Raw genomic sequence first — 24643 nt, forward strand, 5'->3', positions numbered from 1 at the left:
CTTGATAGGGCAAATGCACCGCTAAAGATAGAAAGAATAAGCACAATATCAACTGGCCGCAACTCGGACGAAAACTTGACAATGTGAAATCTGCATGTCCGCTAATACAGCTGAATTATATACCTAGATGAATCCAGGAACATGCCCAAATTCACCTTTTAGGAACGTGCATGTTATATACTCATATTATGTCTACCTCGAAGTGGTCTTCAAAATTCACAGGCCCAACCTTCTCCATGATACCAGGCATCCCTAGCACGCATGGAGAGTGTTTCTAAGCCCACTTCCAAGAGCATCATTGTAGGAGGGGATGGTTTATAACAAAGGGATTTTAGTATGCACATGCACATAATCCTCCTCTTGAATTTACAGCAAAAAGGCTGCAAGTAGGTACCCAGTGTAACGGAAGGGAAATTGTAATACGGAAACCTTCTCTATCATGAATATTGATCAAACACATAAACATGCCAGAGAAGAGAGAGAAGAAAACAGCTCTGCACAGTACACCACACTCGGGGCCAGAAGATGGGCTTACGCCCCCCCTCCCCCCTTTATGGTTAGATTACCAAAAAATTACCAAAAAGGAGTCTGCTTCAGATACAACCTTGCGGCGGGTGCCCAGGGATTCTCCACTGGCATGCACCTGAATCTTCCAGTACAATATGAAAACAGAAACAAAACATATGCCGAATTCACTGTTTCTCAATAGAACTTGAGACTTTCCCAGCTTTAAGCACATGCAGGATAGCCATGGACAGCCCACAACATTCCCACATCAGCCCGGGACAACCCTGTATGGTTGTCTTCAATCCTGCCAAGCCCACAGAGTAAATCGACCAACCTCAAAGGGCTGTACCAGGCACTCAGAGGTTCCAAAAGGAGTCATCCAGCAACCTTTTCATGCCAGAAGAAGTCGGCCAGCACATAGGAAACAGTCCACAAGTCGATCAGCCCTCTGGCACACTCGGGAGAAGTCGACCAGCAGCTTTCTTATGCCAAAAAGCAGTTAGCAGCACATAGGAAGGCTCAGATCCAGTCGACCAGCACACAGGAAGGCTTTTATCCAGCTAGCCAGCAATTTCTACTCTCCAAAAACAGATCGACCGGTCACTTTTTAAGTGAATGTGGACCTGCATCAATAAATATTAGCATGTGAAAGCATAAAGCTATAGATTAACTGCCTTTTTATGCTTAGTTTGAGATCTTTCTATGGCTGTCCGAACCTGTGCAAATGTAGTATCCAAATCTTTGACATACTTATCTGCTCCAAAGATTTCATCTTTAGTTTGTAGGATAGGTGGTAGCAGTACCTTGCCATAAACTACCTCAAATAGAGCCTTGTTAGTTGAAGAATGCACGGTATTGTTGTATGCAAACTCAACCAAGGGTAAGTATTTCTCCCAATCTATTTTCTGCTCAGATACATAACATTTGAGCAAATCAAGTACGGCTGAATTTGCGATCTCACTTTGACCATCCGTTTGAGGATGATAAGCTCATGGAAAATTTAACTTCGTGCCCATGTTATCAAACAATGCCCGCCAAAATAAACTAGTTGTTCGAGGATTCCTATCTTCCACAATATATTTGGGCATGCCATGATGTTTGAAAATCTGAGCCAAGCATAGTTTTGCCATGTGTTCTCGGTTAATTATTTTCCTCACAGGAATAAAGTGTGCATGTTTAATAAAGCGATCAATGATAGTCCAAATCGCATCATTACCACGTGCAGATTTTGGTAAATCCGTAATAAAGTCCATGACAATGCTTTCCCATGGTTCATGTGGAATGGGTAAAGGCTGAAGCAAACCAGGTGTTTTGTGCATATCAAATTTGGCTTGACACACTAAGCACTCACGAATATAAGTTTCAATATCCTTACGTAAAGCTAGCCAAAAGAAATATCATCCCAAAGCCTGTGTAGTAGCTAGAATGCCACAATGACCTGCACACGAAGAAGCATGACACTCTTCCATAACCTTTTGAAACAAATCTTTGACCACACAAATGCGGTTTTGCATCATTAGAAAACCATCTCGTACCAAATAAGATGGAACAGCAATACCCCCATTCAAATCAGCCCAAATAAGCTGAAAATCTGTGTCCAATGAATACATACAAGTCATTGATGGTAGGCAGTAGTCAATGCATGCACTTGAGGCCTCGGTGACAAAGCATCCGCTACCAAATTCTTCTTGCTTGGAGGATGCAAAATCTGAAAATGAAACATGGACAAGAAATTCGCCCACCTTAAATGCTCCTCTGAGAGCTTAGGATGTGTGAGAAAGTGCCGTAAACTCTAATTATCTGTTTTAACCATTAATTCAGCCCCAAAAGGTAATGTTTCCATGTTTGTAGGGCATGAATGACGGCTAATAACTCTTTCTCATAAACCTACAAATACAAGTCTGCATGTTGTAGGCAGCGGTTTTCAAAAGCCACTTCATGACCCTCTTGATTCAAAACAAGCTCCCAAACAATCTCCACATGCATCACACTCCACCACAAAGGGTCTACGCAAACCTGGAATGATAAGAACACTCACCCTAAGATAATGTCATCCTTCAACTTTTAGAAAGTTGTTCTCTCTGAATCAAACCAACGGAATACAGCTTTCTTCTTCGTTAAATCATGTATCGGAGAAGCCCTAAAATAGCTGAAAAATATGGGAAAATCCCTGATTACATCATATAAATATTTGGGTAAAAAGTGGCATAAAATGGAGTAAAATGGACTCAAAATAACATGTCCAACACACGCGTCAACGTTGGTCCTCTAGTGTGGCAACCCGGGCTGCCGCCTGTGTTCGAAGCTCTGCCTCTCATACCTGCAATTCATGTAACGCACGGGAATGCTGTGTTAACTACTCTATGGAGATAACTAAAGCCTGGATTTGGGAAGAAATCTCGGTGACGACTAGCGGAGGAGAGGGAGGGGAGGGAATGGGTGTCAAGGTTTCTTGAAGAGGCATCCTTTTCTCCAAGGCCTGTATAAAAGCCATACATGCCTACATTTGTTTTCCTTGTCATGATATGATGCGCATAAATTTCCAGAACATAGCGTTCGTGTCATCATTGATGACCTGGCTTCTGGAAGCAATCACTGTCAAATAAACAGTTTACGCTGGGATCTGGTGTTCCCTCTCATTGTCAGAATTCGCCATAGTGCGAGTGGTCAAGATTTTCCCCAACCGCAACAATGCCATCCACTATGTGTAGCAGACGTTTTTGGTCGCTTCCAGAGGCTAGAAACCAACCGTCCTTCAAGGGACAGGAGTTACACTAGAATGGGAGTGCAACCAATGTTTGAAAACCAACCACACAAGCAAAAAAATATATATATCTTTTTTTCTTGGCTGAATCTCTTTACCAAAAGGCAAAGCTCTGATAAGTGACTAGCCATCAAAGCCTATGCCCTATAAGGGCTGGCCACACATGCTTAAGGGCTTTATGGGCCAAAGCTATGGCCCATGGAGCCCAGAGTGTAGGGTTCCACTCTACACTCCATGCAAACCTACATGCAACTACATGTTCTTCTCAGGTGCCTGGCATCTGGCTACAAGCTAAATACATGGAACACCTGTCATCATTCCAGAGAGTGACTCACAGTACGGACTGGCACTACTTAACGTGCGAGACTTGCACACTTGACCAAGACCATGTACGGGACTTGTACACCTAACCAAGACCATGTGCGAGACTTGCACACCTGACCAAGACCATGTACGGGACTTATACTATTCTTAGTGGAGCTTGTGATGGTACCTCACAAGTTGATGTGATGCTGGGCGGATGTCATCCGAGTAGTGAGTCATGTCGTGAAGACAATCGTCCGAGACCTTAACCCATATCGGCGAGAATGGGTGTGCTCCTAACACGCCTCGTGTAAGAACAAAGGCGACTCTCGAGTGTACTATGCCAGGCAGGTCTGGGTTGGAGGCACGAGTCGGTCACACGACTCTAGTGCGAACGTAACCTAGAGTGCTCATGCCTTGGGAAGGATATGGCCATCAGAAGCAGCTCCTACCGATCTGGGATGCGAGACTTGTGGGCTCCTCATTGCATGGTAGCACAAGTTAAAGTGCTCGGGCTCAATGGTGCATATCTTCTTGGTTTGGGGAGCAAAGGTGTACTACGAGGAGATATTTCTGGATACATGTGATATTATTTATATTTACTAGTTGGATGATATTCCAGAGTTTTCAGCATCATTCTCAATATGTATGTTTTTCAGTACTTCTAATGTATAAAGGTTTTGAGCGCAATGTTAGCTTTCAAAGGACTTGTATGCCGTGGAGTGTGTGTGTGAACTATTTTTCGTTGCTTCAGTTGGGTGTGTGAGTAATGAATCAGAAATATCAATTATGGGTGTGTGAGTTCACGGCAGCTCCATAGGCCCACTGGTAGGGCGACAGGCTAGACCCAAGGGATTGGATGGAGTCTAGGTTGTGCCTATCGATCTGGACGAAGTAGAAATTGGATACGCCACTGGAAAGCGGGTGGCAAGGTGGACCCGAATAAACAGGTGCTTTCCAAACAAAACCAAAATTCTGTTTGAAAAAGCAAAATGGGAAAAATCAAGAAATTAGACTCTAGGAGACGATGGAGTCAATCCAAGGTGTAGAGGCTGTTTGCGTCATGACCAAGGAGTAAGACGTTGGAGAGTGTTGTACGCATTGTACGAAGCCACCAATCATCTCTTACTTGTGAGAATCATGAAGGGACCTCACAGGAGAATTCCTACACATTTCTTGGTGCAAGGTTTTTCTCGGCAGATACAGGACGTATGCTGCTAGTTAGCCGAATGCTAGGCCAGTGTGTATGACGCCCCTAGGTGGGATTCTCTACCCGATACATGTGCATGTAATTACCATGCTTTGGAAAGACGTATTGTATAGTATATAGGGGGTAGGGGTCCTCACAGCCACAACTTTCTATGAAGGAGGTAGTTGTATCACCTTGTAAGAGGTTAGATTCCAGAATCTCTCTTTCCCATGTGTGTGACTAGCCACGAATGTGATGTAAGAACTTTGGAAATATATATATACCTAGATGAATCCAGGAACATGCCCAAATTCACCTTTTACGAACGTGCATGTTATATACTCATGGTAGTCAACCCCTCCATTATGCATAGTATAGACTAGATACTACGACATCCCCACTAATGTCATCAGTGCCCAATAGTGGGTGTAGAACTTTGTATCAAGATATGCTCTCACACATGCACTCCACACACACACACACACACGAGCATATATTCACACAAAGGCCTTCGTACTAAGTTTTTGTCAAACCTCCGGAGATGCAGGGCAGACTCAGCCACAATGAAGCCTAGCACTAAGGGAAGTAGCAAATAGAAAGAATTAGTACAGCAAATAAGTAGTTGATAGGGCAAATGCACCACCAAAGATAGAAAGAATAAGCACAATATCAACTGGCTGCAACTCGGATGAAAAATTCACAATGTGAAATGTGCATGTCCGCTAATACGACTGAATTATATACCTAGATGAATCCAGGAACATGCCCAAATTCACCTTTTACGAACGTGCATGTTAACGGTGATGAATTGTTTACTGAGGGAAGTCCCTTGAAGACATGACAATAATTTTAGAAATGGTGCACTAATAATGTACTACTTGGGCATATGCTTTTTGAATTAAAGCAATATGTGACCATATCGTTTATGCTGCATCTACCTGATGCTAGAAACTATGCTACTGGTGGTACTATGCTCCTTGAGCAACCTCCTTTACCTTTTGTGGTACATAGGATAACTAATGCACAGGTTTGTTGAAGGTGCTGCCTTTATGGAGCAACTTATGTGGTGTGTGTAGATAAAGGTATTTCCTTTAGACTTACTGCACAACTTTTGACCCTTGGGATCAAATGGAGTCACTATAGGACTTTGTTTTAGGAAATATATCCTCTACGCACACAATGGCAGATGACTTGTCTCGTGAGTTATCATGGAGACTCAACATGGTCTTTATTCTCTTCCTCCAAGGCATTTGTAATGAATGGCCAGTACTTTGAATAAAACTTGGCTTTGGGTCTATGAAGCAATCCCAATTGGATCAATTGACTCATTGTTTTGGAGGAAAAAAAAATTCGTGTGCCTTTGGGCATTTGTATTTATGCATACCTAGTAGGAAGTAAGGTTTTCTTTAATGTGTCATGACAACCCATGAGCTTAATATTTAGAAGTGCGAGATAATTTGGACCTACTACAGTTTGTTGTTGGAACAAGTCTCTAGGGCATCGGTACCAAATAGCTAGACACTTGAAGGACTAGTGTTATGGGACACCAGTACTTGTGACATGATGTATAGTAGGTCCCATGACTGTTTTTATAATGCCTCTTAAGTCAGGTATGTTCCCACGATGAATATAGAAACTATTTACATCTTGCTCAATTGATGTGATTAGTAAGTCTATTCATTGCCAACTCCTTTAGCAAGTAAGATAATTCTTGGGATAAGTTGTTTGTAGACCTTAATTATCTAGTGGTGAAAGTGTTTGTGGATTTGGACATTTAGCTAAGCATAAGTTGAGTAAATCCTCAATGAATCTCAAAGAGCTTGTCTATACCTTAGAGAGTTGTACACCTAAATTGGTGGACCTTTGTGGTGTGAGACATAAGGGTTGTGGGGCTAAGGATATAGATTGGTCGAAGAGATTACTTTCCAATTGTGTTTGGACTTCAGCCACGAGTTTTTTCTTGACTATTGGTTGATAAACTTAGAGATGTAGTTGACTTTCTTATTCAACTTGTGAAAACTAAGTCATGGCATAGCTTAGGATTAAGCTAAGCTTACATCCAAGGTCTGAATCCCCGAGGATTTAAAGGCAGAAGATTTTACATGCATTCTCCTTGGTAAAATGGACATATGGAGAATAATTTGTTTGAGTTGTTAACCTCGAGAATCATAATTAGTACGCTGAATTAAGTGTGCTTTCCTACTTTATTATTAGCCCCAAGCCAACATAAGCGAGTTACTAACCTCTGTCTCCTTTGAAGCATTATGTGGGGTTGGAACCTCTCTTTGAGTGTGCTTCAACAAGAGTCTTCAAGGCAGCAACTATTATGTAAGAGATGCAAGAGCTATAAATTATAAACTGGCTGAATATCAGCATATCAACAAAGCAGCAGGAGGAGTCACACAAAACATGAAGAGTCTTCAAGGTCGCAGCAACTATTATGTAAGAGATGCAAGAGCTATAAATTATAAACTGGCTGAATATCTGCATATCAACAAAGGGGCAGGAGGAGTCACACAAAACATGAAGAGGGGTGTATTTGTATAGGTGATGCAGAGGCGCTTCTGACAAAACGAGTTGGCATGCGGAAGCCTTGCTGTACTTGATAGAGTCCTTGGGAATATTGATGAATAAGCAATGAATACACAGCAGAGAGAAGAGAGAGATGAACTGTATTTTCAGTATATATATATGAAACCTGATGCAAAGCTCTATCTCCTAGCCCCTGTTCCCATGCAAATGGTCCATCTCCATAAATGTCCCTTTATGGGCTCACAACCAGAAGATGACCATGTCTAAAAATAGCATCTTTAACACATCTATGTGTTCTAGATTCTTAATGGAAAACATTGATATGTAGCTGTACTTAGCTACTTCAGATGATGTGGCTACACGTCTTGGCTCTGCATCACCTGTCTCTGAATGCCCATGCATTACCTTTATGTAGGAATCTGATGGTAGGTCGTATGCTGGTCAGCCACCCATTTTCAGGTCCAAAAACATCATTTAAAATGTCATAAAATGTGCCCATATTATGGCGAAAATTTATCCCAACCATTGGTGCATGTCCTTGGCACCTCAGAGAGCCTAAAGGGCAGGATGCAATGCTGCCTAAGAGCTTACACAGTCTACTCAATAAACATTAATATCATCTCTCTCTCAAAAAAAAAAAAAGTAATTGTGATTTTTACACGGACTTGGAAAAGATATTGCTTCCTGTGAAGGCTAGGATTCTTACAGGTAAATCAGGAAGGTAGTCTGTGAGGTGAGGGACATCTTCAAGAACCGCAAGGCCGTGGGAATCCGTGCCGATCTCTGTCCCGGGATGGACACCGATTGAAGCATGAGTAGAAGCATGGATGCTCAATTGCCTCCTACTCGCCAAGCGATCTCTCCACTGCGTTCCTGTACACTGGGTTCTGCAAAGCCTAAACTGCAGAGCTCTGCCGTAAGAAGAAAGAGAGGTTAAGGTTTCTGCACGGCATTCGGACCGATGCCGGCACGGCGATCGCAGAGAAATGTCCGATGACACAGAGCAAGAAGACGGTCGCAGAAAGCTCGGAGATGCCATGAAATGATTTGTTCAAGGTGATCTGTGATGGTAAAATAAACGGGGCCGATCTCTGCAGAACTTCAAGCCTTCCAGAGGCCCTCACTGTGGCGGATTCCCAAAGCTTTTGAGAATTCGGCTATGGCGACGAGCTCTGATCTTCCAAACCCTTATGCCAGATACCCTCAAAGCTTCGAAGAGATGAAGCGCTCTCTCTGCATATATGGGAAGCTGTTGTCGAAGCTTTGTTTTGAAGAGTGAAATTTGGCCGAGAACACTGCTGACGATGCGTTGACGTGAGCCGGCGACTTTTCTATGGCACCTGCCAACCTTTGACGGGTCAGGGACTCACGTTTTGGGCTTCCAAAATTTCCTGCTTGCCGACCTATATATACTTATATTTCTTTGAATAAAGCACCAAACTTGGCATAAATATAAATCAAGCATACCAACTCAATATAGTGTTCACAATCTCAACACACTTGAACAAAGTATTCAAACAATCTTTGAGCAACGGATTCTCTCTCCTTGGAAGCCTGAACTCCTCGCCTCCATCTGGCAAAATATATTTAAGATAAAAACATTAGACTTTGTAAGGTAGAATTTTGGAAGAAAAAAAAAAGATTAAAGATAAAACCTTACAAAACTCATTTGGTGGATCAATATTTGAGATGAATGGCGTTTGAACAGACTTGTAGACAGCGAATCGAAAAAATTGGTAATGTTCAATGCCTATGCATCGAAAATCTAACTTATTAGGCTTTTCATAGTCTACAAACATTACATGTACATGTAGCTCATCTGTAATCTTTCGCAATCTTAGATTGTAAATTCCAAGGAGTCCAAAGCTCTCATTGTAAGTGTCTCGACAATACGAACCTAGCAATAATCTAGGTTTCAAAAAATATAGATATTCCTTGTTATTAAAAAAATGTATCAATAATAATATCATTTTTTTAAATACAAAAAATCCACATAAAAAGTAAGTTTCTATATATATCGTAAAACATCGATGCTTTCTAATAGTTCGATAATTAGAGATGTTGTTGCTTGTCCTTACCAAAATGGAGGGTCTACAATTGAGCCAAGAATATTAAATAGATTATGAAAAACAATGATCCCTATATTATAGCAACCGTCGAAAAAAATACCTTCAATATCTTGTCCATCACCATAAACAAATGAAAATGATCCCCTTGCCACATCCGTACTAAGCAATATACCCATGATATCACCAAAAAGTGTAGCATCAATGTGAGATAAATAGAAGGATTTTACATCCATCTCCTATTTAGCATCAATGTGAGATAAATAGAAGGATTTTACATCCATCTCCTATTTAACATCATGTTTTCGCATCGCTATATAATTATTGTCATTGTAAAAGAAACATCAAAATGAACTTCAAAGCATGCACACTTACTGAAAGACAACATAGATTGCACATGTCACATCTTTGCAAACATTCTCGTTTCAAATGCTTACTTCTTTGATATAGAGATATCTATGAATGTAGTCTCTATCTTTTGGGCATAGATTTCATTTACATTCTTCTACATGCCATTTGCAATACCTCTTTGTAGATAACATTGGTTGTTTGAACCTTCTATGTTGTTTTTCTGATCCATAGTTTGCTTCACACACTTTCACTGCCTAAGATGAGCCTAAGATGATCTAACACGTGACATAGCAACGTACAATTGTCCATGTGTGAATACTTGTGTGGCTAAATAAAGTCCCAACACACTAAATATTTGTCCTTGGGACTTATTTATTGACATACCAAAGACTAACCTCACAGGAAATTGTCTCCTTCTCATGTCAAAAGGCAATTGAAACATAGTTGGTAAGAATGTTATCCTGGGAATAAAGACCATGTCTCCAATGTTTGTACCTGTAATGATTTATGCTTCTATCACCTTTGAGTGAAATTACTTACATATCAATCTGGTACCATTACAAAGTCCCCATCGAGGGTCCAAATTGTAAAGCAGCATAATAGGAGCATTAATCTTTAGAAGGAAGCGGTGAGGAGGGTAGCCACCACCTAAGTTCAAACTGTTTAAGTACTCAATTAGATACAACATTATGTCATTCTTTGAAGAAACAACTGAATCTGCACTGAGGTATTCTCTTTCAAGACCAGGTAAGGCACTCAAGACTACTAGTTCATTGATCTCATCAACATCTAGGTTTCGTGGTGTAAGAATAGCATGGTCTTTGAAGAAGCATGCATAATCCTCCACTCTTTGAAGATCTTCGTATACCCATTCTACCAAACTCAAAAGGGAGTTCCCATGGATCAACATTCGTGGTGGAATTACCACTCTACCTTCATTGTTTGGATAGCCTATAGAGCCATCTCCAATTTGTAAAGTTCATTTGACAAATTCTTGTTCTGTACAATTATAAGCACTCTGTCTGACCCACAAGTTTTGGGGGAGCTTTAAAACATTCACATATCTCCAAATATGTGACTGGCAGAACGTTGCATCAATAATATCCTTATGCGATCCCTTTGCCAACAACAGATAAGATTTGCCTGGAGTCACTACTAAAGAGCATAACTTTTCCACCAAACACTATACCACTTTGCATAATGTCTTTCAATGTCCTGTCCAAAGCCTCGTATGCATACTGATGCATCATTGGAGCCTCATCCTAAATGATTAATCTTGCAAGCTTCAACACCTCAACCAACAAACTATTAGATTTGATACCACATGTGCTAGAAGCATTAAGAATCAATGGGATTTTGAAACGTGAGTGTGCTGTATAACCATTTGAAAGTAACAATGCAGCTGTTCCAGATGATGCACTTACCAAAGAAACTTGATTCTCTCCACGTAATCGAGATAGCAAGGCATTATAAAGATATGTTTTGCTTGATCCACCTGGTTCATCGAGGAAAAATACACCACCATGGTTTAAAGAAACAGCCTCAATGATAGTATTAAATGCTCTTGATTGGCAACTATTTAGACTCCTTTCCATGGAAACAGACAAATCGGTCTACTGAACAAAATCAAACATCATCTCTTCCATTAGCAAACCATTATTGACAGTGGCAACACTTGATTTATCAGGAATAGGCAACCCTTCAAAATCATGTAGCCGCTTTCCATATTGTTATAAGATGTCTTGCATGTGCAACAAAGCTTGATTCTTCGCTATAGATTGACAAACACCAATATCAGTACACCCTCTCTGCTGCAAGGCATGGAAAAAATCATCTGAAAGTTCGGTGGAGAATTTATTTCAAAGCTGTCCATGGGATATAGGCTCACAAAAAACCAATATAATGATGAACAGTTGACGCAGCTAGAATCCTGTTTTCTAAAATGTAGCTTCTTGAAGACATATATACCACTCCTAGCATTCCTCTAGCTTCACATGCAGCCTTAAAACATGGATACAAATGTCCATTCACTATTCGTATATCCTCAAAAGATTTACAGCATTTGCACAATGTGAGTAACGAGTAACATGCATAAGTAATATTGCTCACTTGCACTCAGGCTAACATTATACATGTGTCCAATCGTATTTTCCTTTTTTCTTTTAGTCCATGATCGAAGAGCTATATTCCATATCCACTTGCAAGGGAAATCAACCTATAGCAAGCTATTTGCATCTATATACAAGTGATTAGCTTTGAACCATTCGGTGAGAGAAGTTCTTTGATATCTGTCAAAACTAATTACATCATGCAAATCATCTTGATCATTGAATATCATATTATTCTACATCGAGAGATGAACATGCAACCTTTGTATATCATGCTTTTCATCATGCAAATCATATTGGTATAAGCGCTAGCATGCCTCTAACATGGACATGTACCGTGTGCATCCAGATGACATCCAGATATTGACTAACCTCGTCAATAACCCCATGTGTATCTTGAAACTCTATAGTTGCTCTATCATGTCCTTTGTATACATACTTATATAAATACTTCACTACTGTAATGATAGAGCATACTTCTATGTTAATATGGGTTTTGTATCTCATAGAGACAAAAGGGTTATATGGGACAACCCATCGATTATCCACCCTATGATCCTTTACTTAGATGAAACTACCATTTTCAACTTGGATACCCATTATCATCAATGCTATTAGTCTCAGAAAACCTTCGAGGGTACCGATGTTTGCAACTCCCATTAACCATGCAAGGAGGAGGCAAGGAGAGTGCATATTTAGTTCCCAAAAGGTCCATGGACATTGCAACTGATTATATTATGCAACTCAGGAAACATCACCTTATCAGGAATTTCAACACATACCAACATATCATAGTAAGCAATCTCAGTCGGTTTGCATCCACTTTCCAATATCAATAATACATGTGCATGTGGCAAGCCTCTTTTTTGAAATTCAATAACAGAGACAAATCCCGCTACCTTTCTAAATAATTCATTTTTCACCAATAAATGCATCATATCCTTATGCTTCTCATAAAAGACCCATGCCATCAAGTCAGGTCGATCTTGGGCAGCCTGACCCGGCAGTAAAGTATTGCTTATTTCATCCTACTTAGGATTGCAAGTAAAAATAATAAAGAGATCATATTTACCCATCTTCCTAACAATTGCCATTGGATCCTGGTATAATTGATGCATATATTGAGGCCCCCTAGTATATGTAGATACTTCATCACGCAATGCTTTTTGGTTATTGTGTATCCATACTAATCTTGATTCTTCCATGCTTCTATATGCATTAACAATGTACTATTGCAAAAGTCGACCATCGCACAGAAGGTAGGCATTTGTATCTTCCCTTATCTACAATCTATATGTATATAATATTGTCATTGAGTTACAATATTTGACACCTCATTTGAACCTTGTCTATTTCTACCATAGACTGGAATTCCAACATGCCAACCATCCTCTCCTTGAGGAAATAGAAGAACATATAATAAAGGAATATATGAACGATTCAAGTTAGATATTTTTTTATAGCACATGTGCGAGACATTATTTGAATATCTCTATGTCCCACATGAAAATCATCTCCTTGACCTGGCATGATAACTACTACCTCACTTCCTGTAGGAACCAAGTACTTCCTTGACGTTATCGTGCTTCAGTGTGATGACCATATTCATACATCATTGTTTGCAACCTTTTGAGCACGTTATAATTTAAAGAAGGCATCCCATGAAGTCTATTATCTAATTCATGCTCTATATCATACACACATAATTAGGCAAATTTGGGAGCCGCATCTCGTGTTTCATCAAGTATTACGGACCCAACACGATGATAGGTAGTACCATGGATTCAAAAATTGAATACTCCTCCTCTCCTAGTAAACTGATTATCCAAGTGAGCACCTAGTGAAACGAATGCCAAGGAATTGTTATAAAAGCGTATATTCTTCTTGTATTCCTTACTTGCACTATCATTACCAACAACCCAACCAATGCAGGAAGAGGGTTTTCCAAAGGTAGTAAAGAGATATTCCCACTTGTACAACAATGTTTTCCGACATATTGTCCAAGCTTTCTTGACGCCTCACATTTCCAGATTAAAGCACAACAAAAATGGCACTTATAAGAAAGGGCTCCTAAATGAGTGAAGAGTACAATCTCCGAAATATACCACCATAGTTGCTGGGTGCTTAACATTCCAAGGAGGAAACGAAAACACACACCTTATAGAGTGACATTTGGATTTAATACCTTTCACATCACCAACGACACAGCAAATAGATTGAAAATTATCAATAGGAGCGGTCTCATCTATAGGTAGCTCATTTAAATCAAAATAAACAAGGCCGCGTGCCATATCTCTATGTGCCTGAATAGTGTGATGTTCATTGATAGATTCTTGAAATACCGTATCATTAGCAATTGCTCCGTTATTTGAATCCAAGTGGGTTCTACCATGGAATTCTCTATGCTCTTCCTCATTTTCAAACCTTCCAAATGTTTCAGTTTCATTGTCATTAAAGTACTCCGTTAAATTAACAACAATTTGTTTTCAAATCTAAGCCCTTCTCCATGAACAATTACTGTGAGACACACGTGTTGCATCCAAAATTTGAAGCCGACAAACTTGGTTCAAACTCATGTATATACAACTCCTAACTATCTTCAACCTCTTTCGAAACACAAAATAACAAATACTAATTTTCTTTTTACAAACTTTCTTAACTTCAAATGAAAAACATAATATCACCTTGTTACATGTATTCTACTTCAAGTGTCATTATCACAATGTAACCCTACTCTTAAATAGACTCCGCATAGTAGCAAACATGATGTAATTATTAGAGAGATAAGTGAGTATAACGTATAAATCCATCTCCTTATGACACTAATAAAAGGAAACCTCTCTCCGTCTCCAAAGAGAGAGCGAGAGAAGAAAATAGAAGAGATGTAAAGAATTTGAGAAAATAGGTTTATAACTATCACCCCACGGAGAGCTGGATCTAGAAAGTTACAATACAATATGTCCCTTGAGCAAAAGCATCATTACTGTCACAATATCTCTAGGTAATTACCCTAGTTTCCAACATACGGCTCACCTTTTTTCATAATAGCATTGAGTCAATTAACAGATATCTTTAGACTCAACACCTCCAAGCCTAATGTATGTATTTGCTCTTTTAGAGAATCGACTTATTCTTTACATTCCCTATTATATCCACCTAGACGTTCCTAGTTTAAACATGCGTATTTTCCATGAAAGAAATCATATCTAGTTGGTTAGCCTCCATGCGACCACTACTGTCAAGAACGCGATGGAGATGATGAGTCAACTCGTCTCTTAGCGTATCTCCCATTTGGCTGCAACTTCCATGGATCTCATCCCAAAGGGCATCTAAATACTCCTTGTTGCAAGCAACCTGGTTTTTCTCAGTGCGCTCGCATATGTCCATAATAGTTTGTAGACATTTAGAGCTTGGCTGTCCAGATGGAGACCTTGACCGAGCAAGGTGTTTTGCAACTCGAACATTCATCAACTCAGGCAAGGTAAACAAAGCTACTTCTGCATTGGAAGCATCATTCACAGCCACTATGACATTGGAGTTGCTGTTATCATTCTAGATCTCCATTTACTGAAATCTAAAATGAATATCTTAAGGCTCTACAAACATCTCTTTATATCTTTGTCAACATATAACATAACCCTAATAAATGTACTGTATCTAAAATGAATATCTTAAGGGTCTACAAACATCTCTTTATATCTTTGTCAACATATAACATAACCCTAATAAATGTACTGTATACTAGCACTATCTACATGTAGATACCTCGTTGTTGAAAAGACATACAATGATAACTCTTAGCTAAAATAATAATTGTCTCTCTAAAAGTCTAGTATTGCAGAAAGTTCTTTACTTTTTAAGAACATCTCTATGCTATTCTAAGGGTACTCTAGTTTAGTTTGTATATTCTCTAAGGCCCATAAATTCTCTCTCAATCTCAAAGGTAGTGGTCTAATAAAGGATAGTTTCTAGCTTAGATAACCAAGTATATCAATATTATAAATTGGATTTAGGCGCACACACTAAAGCATATATTCTCTAAGGCCCATAAATTCTCTCTCAATCTCAAAGGTAGTGGTCTAATAAAGGATAATTTCTAGCTTAGACAGCCAAGCATATCAATATTATAAATTGGATTTGGGTGCACACACTAAAGTATTACACATGGCAAAAATCGTTATTACATTAACATTTGCCATACAAATTATCAATACTAAAACACTCGATGAGATAGAAAGAGATATACACAATAAAGCCATCTAGTAATCCCAATGCCTCTTTGATTAAGAGGAGCTTGAGATTGTCATTTAGCCTATTAAGACTATATAAATATGCCATGGATTATCATCATCCCATCCATCAAATCCAAGAACTTCCAATTTCGAGCTAGATTGGTATCCCAAAAAACCCAATTGTGGCATCTCCTCAAAGAAGATTGTATCTGGCAATTTATTATTGGTATAGGTCAACTTTATAATGTCTAATGCCATGTTCTACATAAAACATAATAAAACTATACATTAATAACAATCATGATCTTTTTTATAGTTAGCAAAAGAGAGAGAGAGTGTGTAATAAAAGCATGAAAAGTCAAACACAGTATTTGTATTTAAAAAATTACAAACTATTCAAATACTAATGGTCATAGAAGAAGAATATAACCATATTTATTTTCGAATTAACTTGTGCTTTGGGATACATTTAATAACTTCGTCAAATACTTTACATACTTGATCTCTATCACTAAAGACATTATAGTCTATTTCATAAAAAATCAATCAAGCCTAGACTTTCTTTAATATTCATTAGCGTAATATTTTCATCTAATTGTTCTGAATCTAAACATATAATAATTTTAAAAACATCGTTCCATCCAACATCTTGAACCGACCATGGCCCAAACCAACTTAGCTCATTAGCGTAATATTTTCATCTAATTGTTCTGAATCTAAACATATAATAATTTTAAAAACATCGTTCCATCCAACATCTTGAACCGACCATGGCCCAAACCAACTTAGCTCATGAAAAAAGCAATGCTCAAATTATGTAGCCAACTTCACCCTTTCCTCAAAGGAAAGAGTACTCCTCATATGCTTAAAAAAAATGAGTGTCACCTCTTCCATCTCTCTCAAACATACATACATACATATAAGTAAGTAGATGCATAACTACTGTGTGCGAGTGTGTTAAATCATTATTGTAAGTACTATATTAGTGCGCATGGGTGTAAAAATCATAATTATAACTACCATGTGTGTTTGAATTTGTACATTTGGGTGCTTACCCCTTTGTGTGTGGTACATGTGTGTTTGAATTAATACATATAAGTCCTTATAATTTTCTCGATGTGTGTGTGTGTGTGTGTGTGAGAGAGAGAGAGAGAGAGAGACGGAGAGTGTGTTAAATCATAATTGTAACTACTATATTAGTGCGCATGGGTATAAAAATCATAATTGTAACTACCATGAGTGTTTGAATTTGTACATTTGGGTGCTTACCCCTTTGTGTGTGGTACATGTGTGTTTGAATTAATACATGCAAGTCCTTATAATTTTCTTGGTGTGTGTGTGTGTGTGTGTGTGTGTGAGAGAGAGAGAGAGAGAGAGAGAGAGAGAGAGAGAGAGAGAGAGACAACACTTCTTCATTATTTACAACATCATAATTAATCGAATAAGATAGTAAAATGTGTGTTTTTAACACACTAACCATGAATATAAAGAAGTTTTTCGTTAAAACATTATAAAAAACTTTCACCTTCATTTAAAAAACTCTCACACACACACACAATGAAACCAATCTCTCTCTCTCTCTCTCTCTCTCTCTCTCTCTCTCTCTCACACACACACACACACGCGCGCGCGCGCGCAACTCACTTGCTTGCTATTCAAATTATTAAAACATTTAAAAAAATCACCTTCAATAAAAAAAACTCTCTCAAATACACACACACATACACAATGAAACCAATCTCTCTCTCTCTCTCTCTCTCTCTCTCTCTCTCACGCACACACACATGCACGCACGCATGCAACCCACCCGCTTACTAATCAAATTATTAAAACATTTAAAAAAAATTCACCTTCAATAAAAAAAATCTCTCAAATACACACACACACACACACATAAAATGTAAACAATCACTCTCTCTCTCTCTCTCTCTCTCTCTCTCTCTCTCTCTCTCTCTCTCAAACAAAGAAAAAGGATATGAAAGTGTCTTAAAAAAAGAAAATAAAAGTCTGCACTTACTCTCTCTCTCTCTCTCTCTCTCTCTCTCTCTCTCTCTCTCTCTCTCTCTGTGTCACACACAATATAAACAATCACTCTCTCTCACACACACACACTCTTTCTCTATATCTCTCTATCACACACACACACATGAGGCCTACTTACGATGGTCAATCTCATGTACATTATCAATCCCAAAAATATTACACACACAAACTTAAAGCACATAAACATCATATTTAAACAAAGTAAGAAGAAATTAAAAGATTGCACTTACTAATAATATTAAACATCATACTTAAAAAAGTAAGATGTAAGAAGAAAACAATAAAACTTATAAAGTTTTTTATTTAGGTGTCATTAGATACTTAAGGAGACATTAAGGGATGAGAGCAATGGCAAGCATGTCATCTCTCTCTCTCTCTCTCTCTCTCTCTCTCTCTCTCTCTCACACACACACACACACATACACACACATACACACACACACACACACACACACTTAAACAAAGAAGAGATTATTAAAGTGTCTTAAAAAAGAATATAAAAGGTTGCACTAACTATTTCTCTCTCCCTCTCTCTCTCTCTCTCTCTCTCTCTCTCTCTCTCTCTCTCACACACACACACACACACACACACCCGATCTACTATGATGCTGACTCTCAAAAATATTACACACACAAAATTAAAGCACATAAACATTATATTTAAGCAAAGTAAAAAGAAATTAAAAGGTTGCACACACAAAATTAAAGCACACAAACATCATCCTTATTAAAATAAAAGGGCGTTTATAAGCTCTTATTTCTCCCTCCCTCACTCACTCTCTCTCTCTCTCTCTCTCTCTCTCTCTCTCTCTCTCTCTCTCTCTCTCTCACACACACACACACACACACACACACACACACACGGCCTACTACGATGGTCACTCTTAAAAGGTTACACACACAAACTTAAAGCACACAAATATTACACACAAAGGGTGTTTATAAAAAAATAATAAAACTACAGGCTGCCTCCTCCTCTGTCTAACCATGCATGTTGTCGCCTTTGCTCAGGAATGAGACAATGAGAGAGAGTAGGAGGAAACTTACCAACAACAATAGCAGAATGTGACGCAACCACCAACAACAAAACTTGAAGGAGAGTGCGAGGAGGCTCACCACCGAGTTATCCTGTAGAAAAAAAAATAGACAGCATGGGCTGAGAGAGAGAGAGAGAGAGAGAGAGAGGGGGAGAGAGAGAGAGAGAGAAGGAACTTACCAGGTGAGGTGTAGGCGACCAAAGGGTGAAGGAGAGGAGCTAGAGGCAGAGAAGTGCGATTTAAAAGGTCGAGGAGGTCTTCTGTGTTGGCAAAATTGCATGCAGTTAGACGTAGACCGCCCCCTAGGTTTACCGTGTTTGTGCCTCTCTCCACCCACACACACACACACACATCACTCCTATGTGTTCAATTTTCTGAATCACACACACACAGACATACTTATATACCGTCTAACAATGCAAGCCGTTTTTTGAATCACACACACAGAGAGAGACATGCATGCATACCGTCTGACCATGCAGACCATTTTATGAATCACACACACACATAGAGACATGCATGCATATTGTCTGACCATGCAGACCGCGCCTTTGCTCAGGAGAGAGAGAGAGAGAGAGAGAGAGAGAGAGAGAGAGAGAGAGAGAGAGAGAGGAAATTCATCATGCAGGCTAGCCGCCTTCTCTATCTAACCATGCAGGCTGCTGCCTTTGCTTGGGAATGAGACAGTGAGAGAAAGCAATAGGAAACTTACCAGCAGTAGAGCAATTAAGACTTGAAGTAGAGAGCTAGTAGCACACGCAGAGAGAGCGAGAAGTCTCATCACTGAGTTATTCGCAGAGAGAGCAAAGAGTCTTACCACCAAGTTATCCGCAGAGCTTGTAGAAAAACCAAAAAGGAATTAGACAACGGCGAGAGAGAGAGAGAGAGAGAGAGAGAGAGAGAGAGAGAGAGAGAGAGAGAGAGAGAGAGAGAGGAAACTTACTAGGTAAGGTGCAGGCGACCAAAGCGTGAAGGAGAGAAGCTAGAGGCACATTCAAAAGGCCGAGGAGGTCTTCTGCGCTGGCAAAACTGCATGTAATTAAACATAGTAACATGCTAACAAACGGAGGCGCTGGCTGGGGCGCAATCAATTCCTGTGCAAATTTCTTCAAACGGTGGGGCCTCTTCTACATGCAACTGTATTCCTGTAAATTACCTCAAATGATGAAGGCGGGGCCTCTTCTCGTGCATGCGATGTAGGCGGCTCGTGCTGAGGTGGCCCAATCGCCTAAAAAATGTGCCAGTTGAGGCCACCGCCTATAATATATATAAAGACTAGTAGAAAGCTAGAAAGACCCAAAAAAAAATCAACTATACTCTAATGATAGTCAACTTGAAAAATCAAAATAAATATTATGAATATAATATAATTACTCTAAAATTTCTTTAAAGCCGTCCAAAATATCTCCATGGCAGGCTACGTTGCTGAGTAGACTTCAATGCTCTTCATCGCTGTCGCCCTCCCTCCAGAGACTGCATTACAGAGGCCGCCTTCTTCCTCGATTTAAATCTTCTCCTGGATTTAAATCCATTCATGTTCCTCCTCGCTATCGTTGCGGTTGCTGGTTGCTATTGCTATGGGTGAGTTCTCTCTCTCTCTCTCTATATATATGTGTGTGTGTGTGTGTGTTGCTTCTTGACGTCTGTGTTTGTGCCGACTTTTTGATAGGTATTGCTCTCTCTCTCTCTCTCTCTCTATTCTGATTCTCTCTTTTGTTGTTGTGCAGGTCGGCAAGGTAACGCTACCTGCACATTTGCAAGCAGATTCCCCACTTCATTAAGTAAGCCGCGCTGCGATGTTTCTTTTTTTTTTCCTTTGAAAAGCCCATGCAAATGCAATGGTTATGAAGCTTTTAGCATGTGTGTGGGGGTGTATGTGCGCACGCGTGCGAGAGAGAGAGAGAGAGAGAGAGAGAGAGAGAGCGAGCGTATGCGTATGTGTGTGTGAGAGAAGCTTTTAGCATGTGTGTGTGGGTGTATGTGCGCACGCGTGCGAGAGAGAGCGCGCGCGCGCGCTTATGCGTGTGTGTGTGTGAGAGAGAGAGAGTGAGTGAGAGAGAAAGAGAGAGCAGCACCTTTAGCGAGAGAGAGAGAGAGAGAGAGAGAGAGAGAGAGATTATGTCTTACCTTTGGCATGGTGGCGATCAACTAAATGCATGTCCATATTTCTCTTCATGTAATGTAGAGCTTTTTTACACCAGGTGAACACGTGAAAATAGTTCACCTGGGGGGCTAAAGTGTGTGTGTGTGAGAGAGAGAGAGAGAGAGAGAGCTTGCGTGTGTGTGTGTGCATGAGAGAGACTGAGACAAAGATGATTAGGGAGGGGGGTGGGGATTTAATTATGTGTTTGAAATAGAGCTGCAGTCCAGGTATTGTGCCTCTCCATCTTGTATAATTAACACCTACACATGAGAGAAAGTTAAAAACATCATTTCTATTTGTCACTGTAATATATTGTAATATTTTACAAAAATAAAGTCCATGAACTGCAAGAGAGAGAGAGAGAGAGAGAGTCTTTAACCATTAACTTTACATCATATTCATTGCTTTCCATCATTGGTGGATTTACTCTGTCAATTCCACTTCGGTGTTTTCATTAATACCTTAGGTTTGTTTACAGGAGAGGTAGGCGATGACAAATTTTGATGATGTAAGGCTTTGACTCCTTTAGTGTGGTTGGTCAAAGAGAGGTCCTTGGAGTAGAGGCTTTATTATGAGGGAGTGCTGATGTAGAGATAGGTCTTGATTCTATTTGTCATTGTAATCTATTTTTCTCTGGTGTGCAATTTAGTTGCTTAACCAACATGTCTATTTTAAAAAAGCAATCTTGATTCTTACAAATACATCAACCAATCCTCAGTTCAATTTAAACACACAAACATAGGGATAAGAAAGCATTTCTTTCAAACATTAGTCGAGCCACTAAGAGAGACTAGATAGACAATCTTCAACCAAGGAGTAAATATACTATGAAGGGTAGGGTGATAAAGGAGTGTAGTTGTAATGGTAAGGATAAAGGGTAGGATAGGTAGTATTGTTAAGATATATAAGTTACAAGGCAGTTATTAGGTTAATCAAGAAGTGCAGTTTTATATATGAGTAGTTTGAATTAAAGTATATAGTATACTAAATATACTCCATCAATAGTGAAAATGTAATATATATTATGCAATATATATTTGTAGTTATAAGGTATGATCCACAAGTAGAGTTTTATGTATGAGTAGTTTAAAGGATAATATATAGTACACTAAATATAATCAATCATGAAAATGTAAAATATATTAAGAAATATCCAATCAAACTACATTACATAGTAAAAATAGGTTTCTCAGTAGGACTACCTTGAAAATAAATATATATATAGAGCGTGTGTAGGCAACAAACATGCAAATGTTACTTGTAACACACACATACACACACATGTTGTCTTTAAAACCAATTAGGAGAAGAAATTTTAGTGTCTATATATAACGACACGAAAATTTTTTCTCCTAATTTGTTTTAAAGATGACATGTGTGTGTGTGTGTGTGTATAGACACGAAAATTTCTTCTCCTAATTGGTTTTAAAGACGTGTGTGTGTGTGTGTGTGTGTGTGTGTGTGTGTGTGTGTGTGTGTGTGTTACAATTAACATTTGCATGTTTTTTGCCTTTGAATGAATGTGAGGCAAATTTGCAAGAGTTTGTAGAGAGTATATTGTAAAAAGATATATTAGAGTTAAATGTTTCATAAGGTTATAAGGGGTTGTGATTTGAATTTGCAAGTATATTTTACATTCCTATGTGCAATAACTTTGGCATGGTAAGGAGTATATATACAATGAAGGGTAGGGTGTACAAAGGAGTATAATTGTAATGGCAAGGATAAAGGGTAGGATAGGTAGTATTGTTAAGATATATAAGTTACAGGGTAATTATTAGGTTTAATCGAGAAGTGGAGTTTTATATATGAGTAGTATTGTTAAGATATATAAGTTACAGGGTAATTATTAGGTTTAATCAAGAAGTGGAGTTTTATATATGAGTAGTTTGAATTGAAGTATGTACTACACTAAATATACTCCATCAATACTAGAAATGTAATATATATTATGCAATACATATTTGTAGTTATAAGGTATGATCCCCAAGTAGAGTTTTATGTATGAGTAGTTTGAAGTAAAGTATATAGTATACTAAATATACTCAGTCATGAAAATGTAATATATATTGAAGCAATATCAAATCAAACTATAAAGTATCATTACATAGTAAAAATAGGTTTCTCAATAGGCTTACCTTGAAAATAAATGTGTGTGTGTGTGTGTGTGTGTGTGTGTGTGTGTAATTATATGGTGTACCTAAAAATTTTATTGTGATATAACAAAAAAAATGAGAGAGAGAGAGAGAGAGAGAGAGAGAGAGAGAGAGAGGGGGGGGGGAGGAGGGAGAGGTTAATTGGCAAGAAAATATTTACAATTTTACTAGAGACAAATAAGAAATTTATCCTTTTCGAGTTACACCCCTCATTGTTCGAGGACGTTCTTTGAAAAATACATTTGTGTATGCCTTTATTATGGACTCTCAAGATTTTTTAACATATACATTGCTTTTTAATTTTCATGTTTTCTAAATCATAAGTATTTATTTATATGTTGTTGCATACTTGCACATATCACATCTACATATATATGTCATACATCTTACTATATATGTATGTATGTATGAATGAATTACACAAATGGAAGAGATGACTCGCATATATTTTGAGCACATGAGGAGCACTCTTTCCCATGAGGAAAGGGTGAATTTGGCTAGAGAGTTCGAGCACCATTTCTTTTATAGAGAATGGGTTGAGCCATGGACTGTCAAAGCTACTAGATGGGATAATAGATATCCCATAATTATTATACATCTATGGCCAGGAAAATTAGATGAAAATATAGTTCTCATGTATATGGAAAAACATTTAGGTTTAATAGATTTCTATGAAATAGATTACAAGGTCTTTAGAGACGAGAATCGCGTGGCAAGGGTATTTGATGAAGTAGTTAAATGTGTTCCAAAAAGCATAAATTAATTAGAAATTAAATATGGGTGTGTCTTTGCTTTGTGACCATTGGTGCTATAATTTTTTAAAAGTATTTCAATTGTTTATAATTTTAATGTTTTTTTAATATGTATTGTCTCTCTCTCTCTCTCTCTCTCTCTCTCACTCCTTTCCTTTCTACTCTCTCTTGCCCATGTAACGGTGATCTATGAAAATACTAAATTGTCAGAGATGCGTTCTTTTTTAATGGGGTTCTACAATTGGGTGCTCTTGGATACCATGTATACCAACACCGCCCAAAATGGGAAGTTCACAGATTTGATGGATGGCATGATGCTAATCCCTGGTATATTCATATAACGTTAGATCCCTATAGGCTTGATGACAATCTTAAGCTCCTCTTAATCAAAGAGGCATTAGGATTAATAGATGGATTTTATATTGTGGGTAGTAGATGTAGGATCTCTCAGGAAAAGCGC

At 38.7% G+C, this 24643-nt stretch overlaps 1 protein-coding gene across 1 annotated transcript in view; it reads right to left on the reverse strand.

The window, feature by feature from the left end:
• LOC147633379 (ATP-dependent 6-phosphofructokinase 6-like) overlaps nt 1-8595 on the reverse strand; it is a 51482-nt gene extending 42887 nt beyond the window's left edge. Inside the window, exon 1 of the mRNA XM_086806442.1 lies at nt 8002-8595. Coding sequence (XP_086662568.1) covers nt 8002-8334 — 333 coding nt within the window. The 5' untranslated portion in view covers nt 8335-8595. The remainder of the gene's footprint in view (nt 1-8001) is intronic.
• Nucleotides 8596-24643: the final 16048 nt, after the last annotated feature.

The sequence above is a fragment of the Cibotium barometz genome, chromosome 12, assembly GCF_041138505.1.
Source record: "Cibotium barometz isolate CiBa-2024 chromosome 12, ASM4113850v1, whole genome shotgun sequence".
Classification (NCBI taxonomy): domain Eukaryota; kingdom Viridiplantae; phylum Streptophyta; class Polypodiopsida; order Cyatheales; family Cibotiaceae; genus Cibotium; species Cibotium barometz.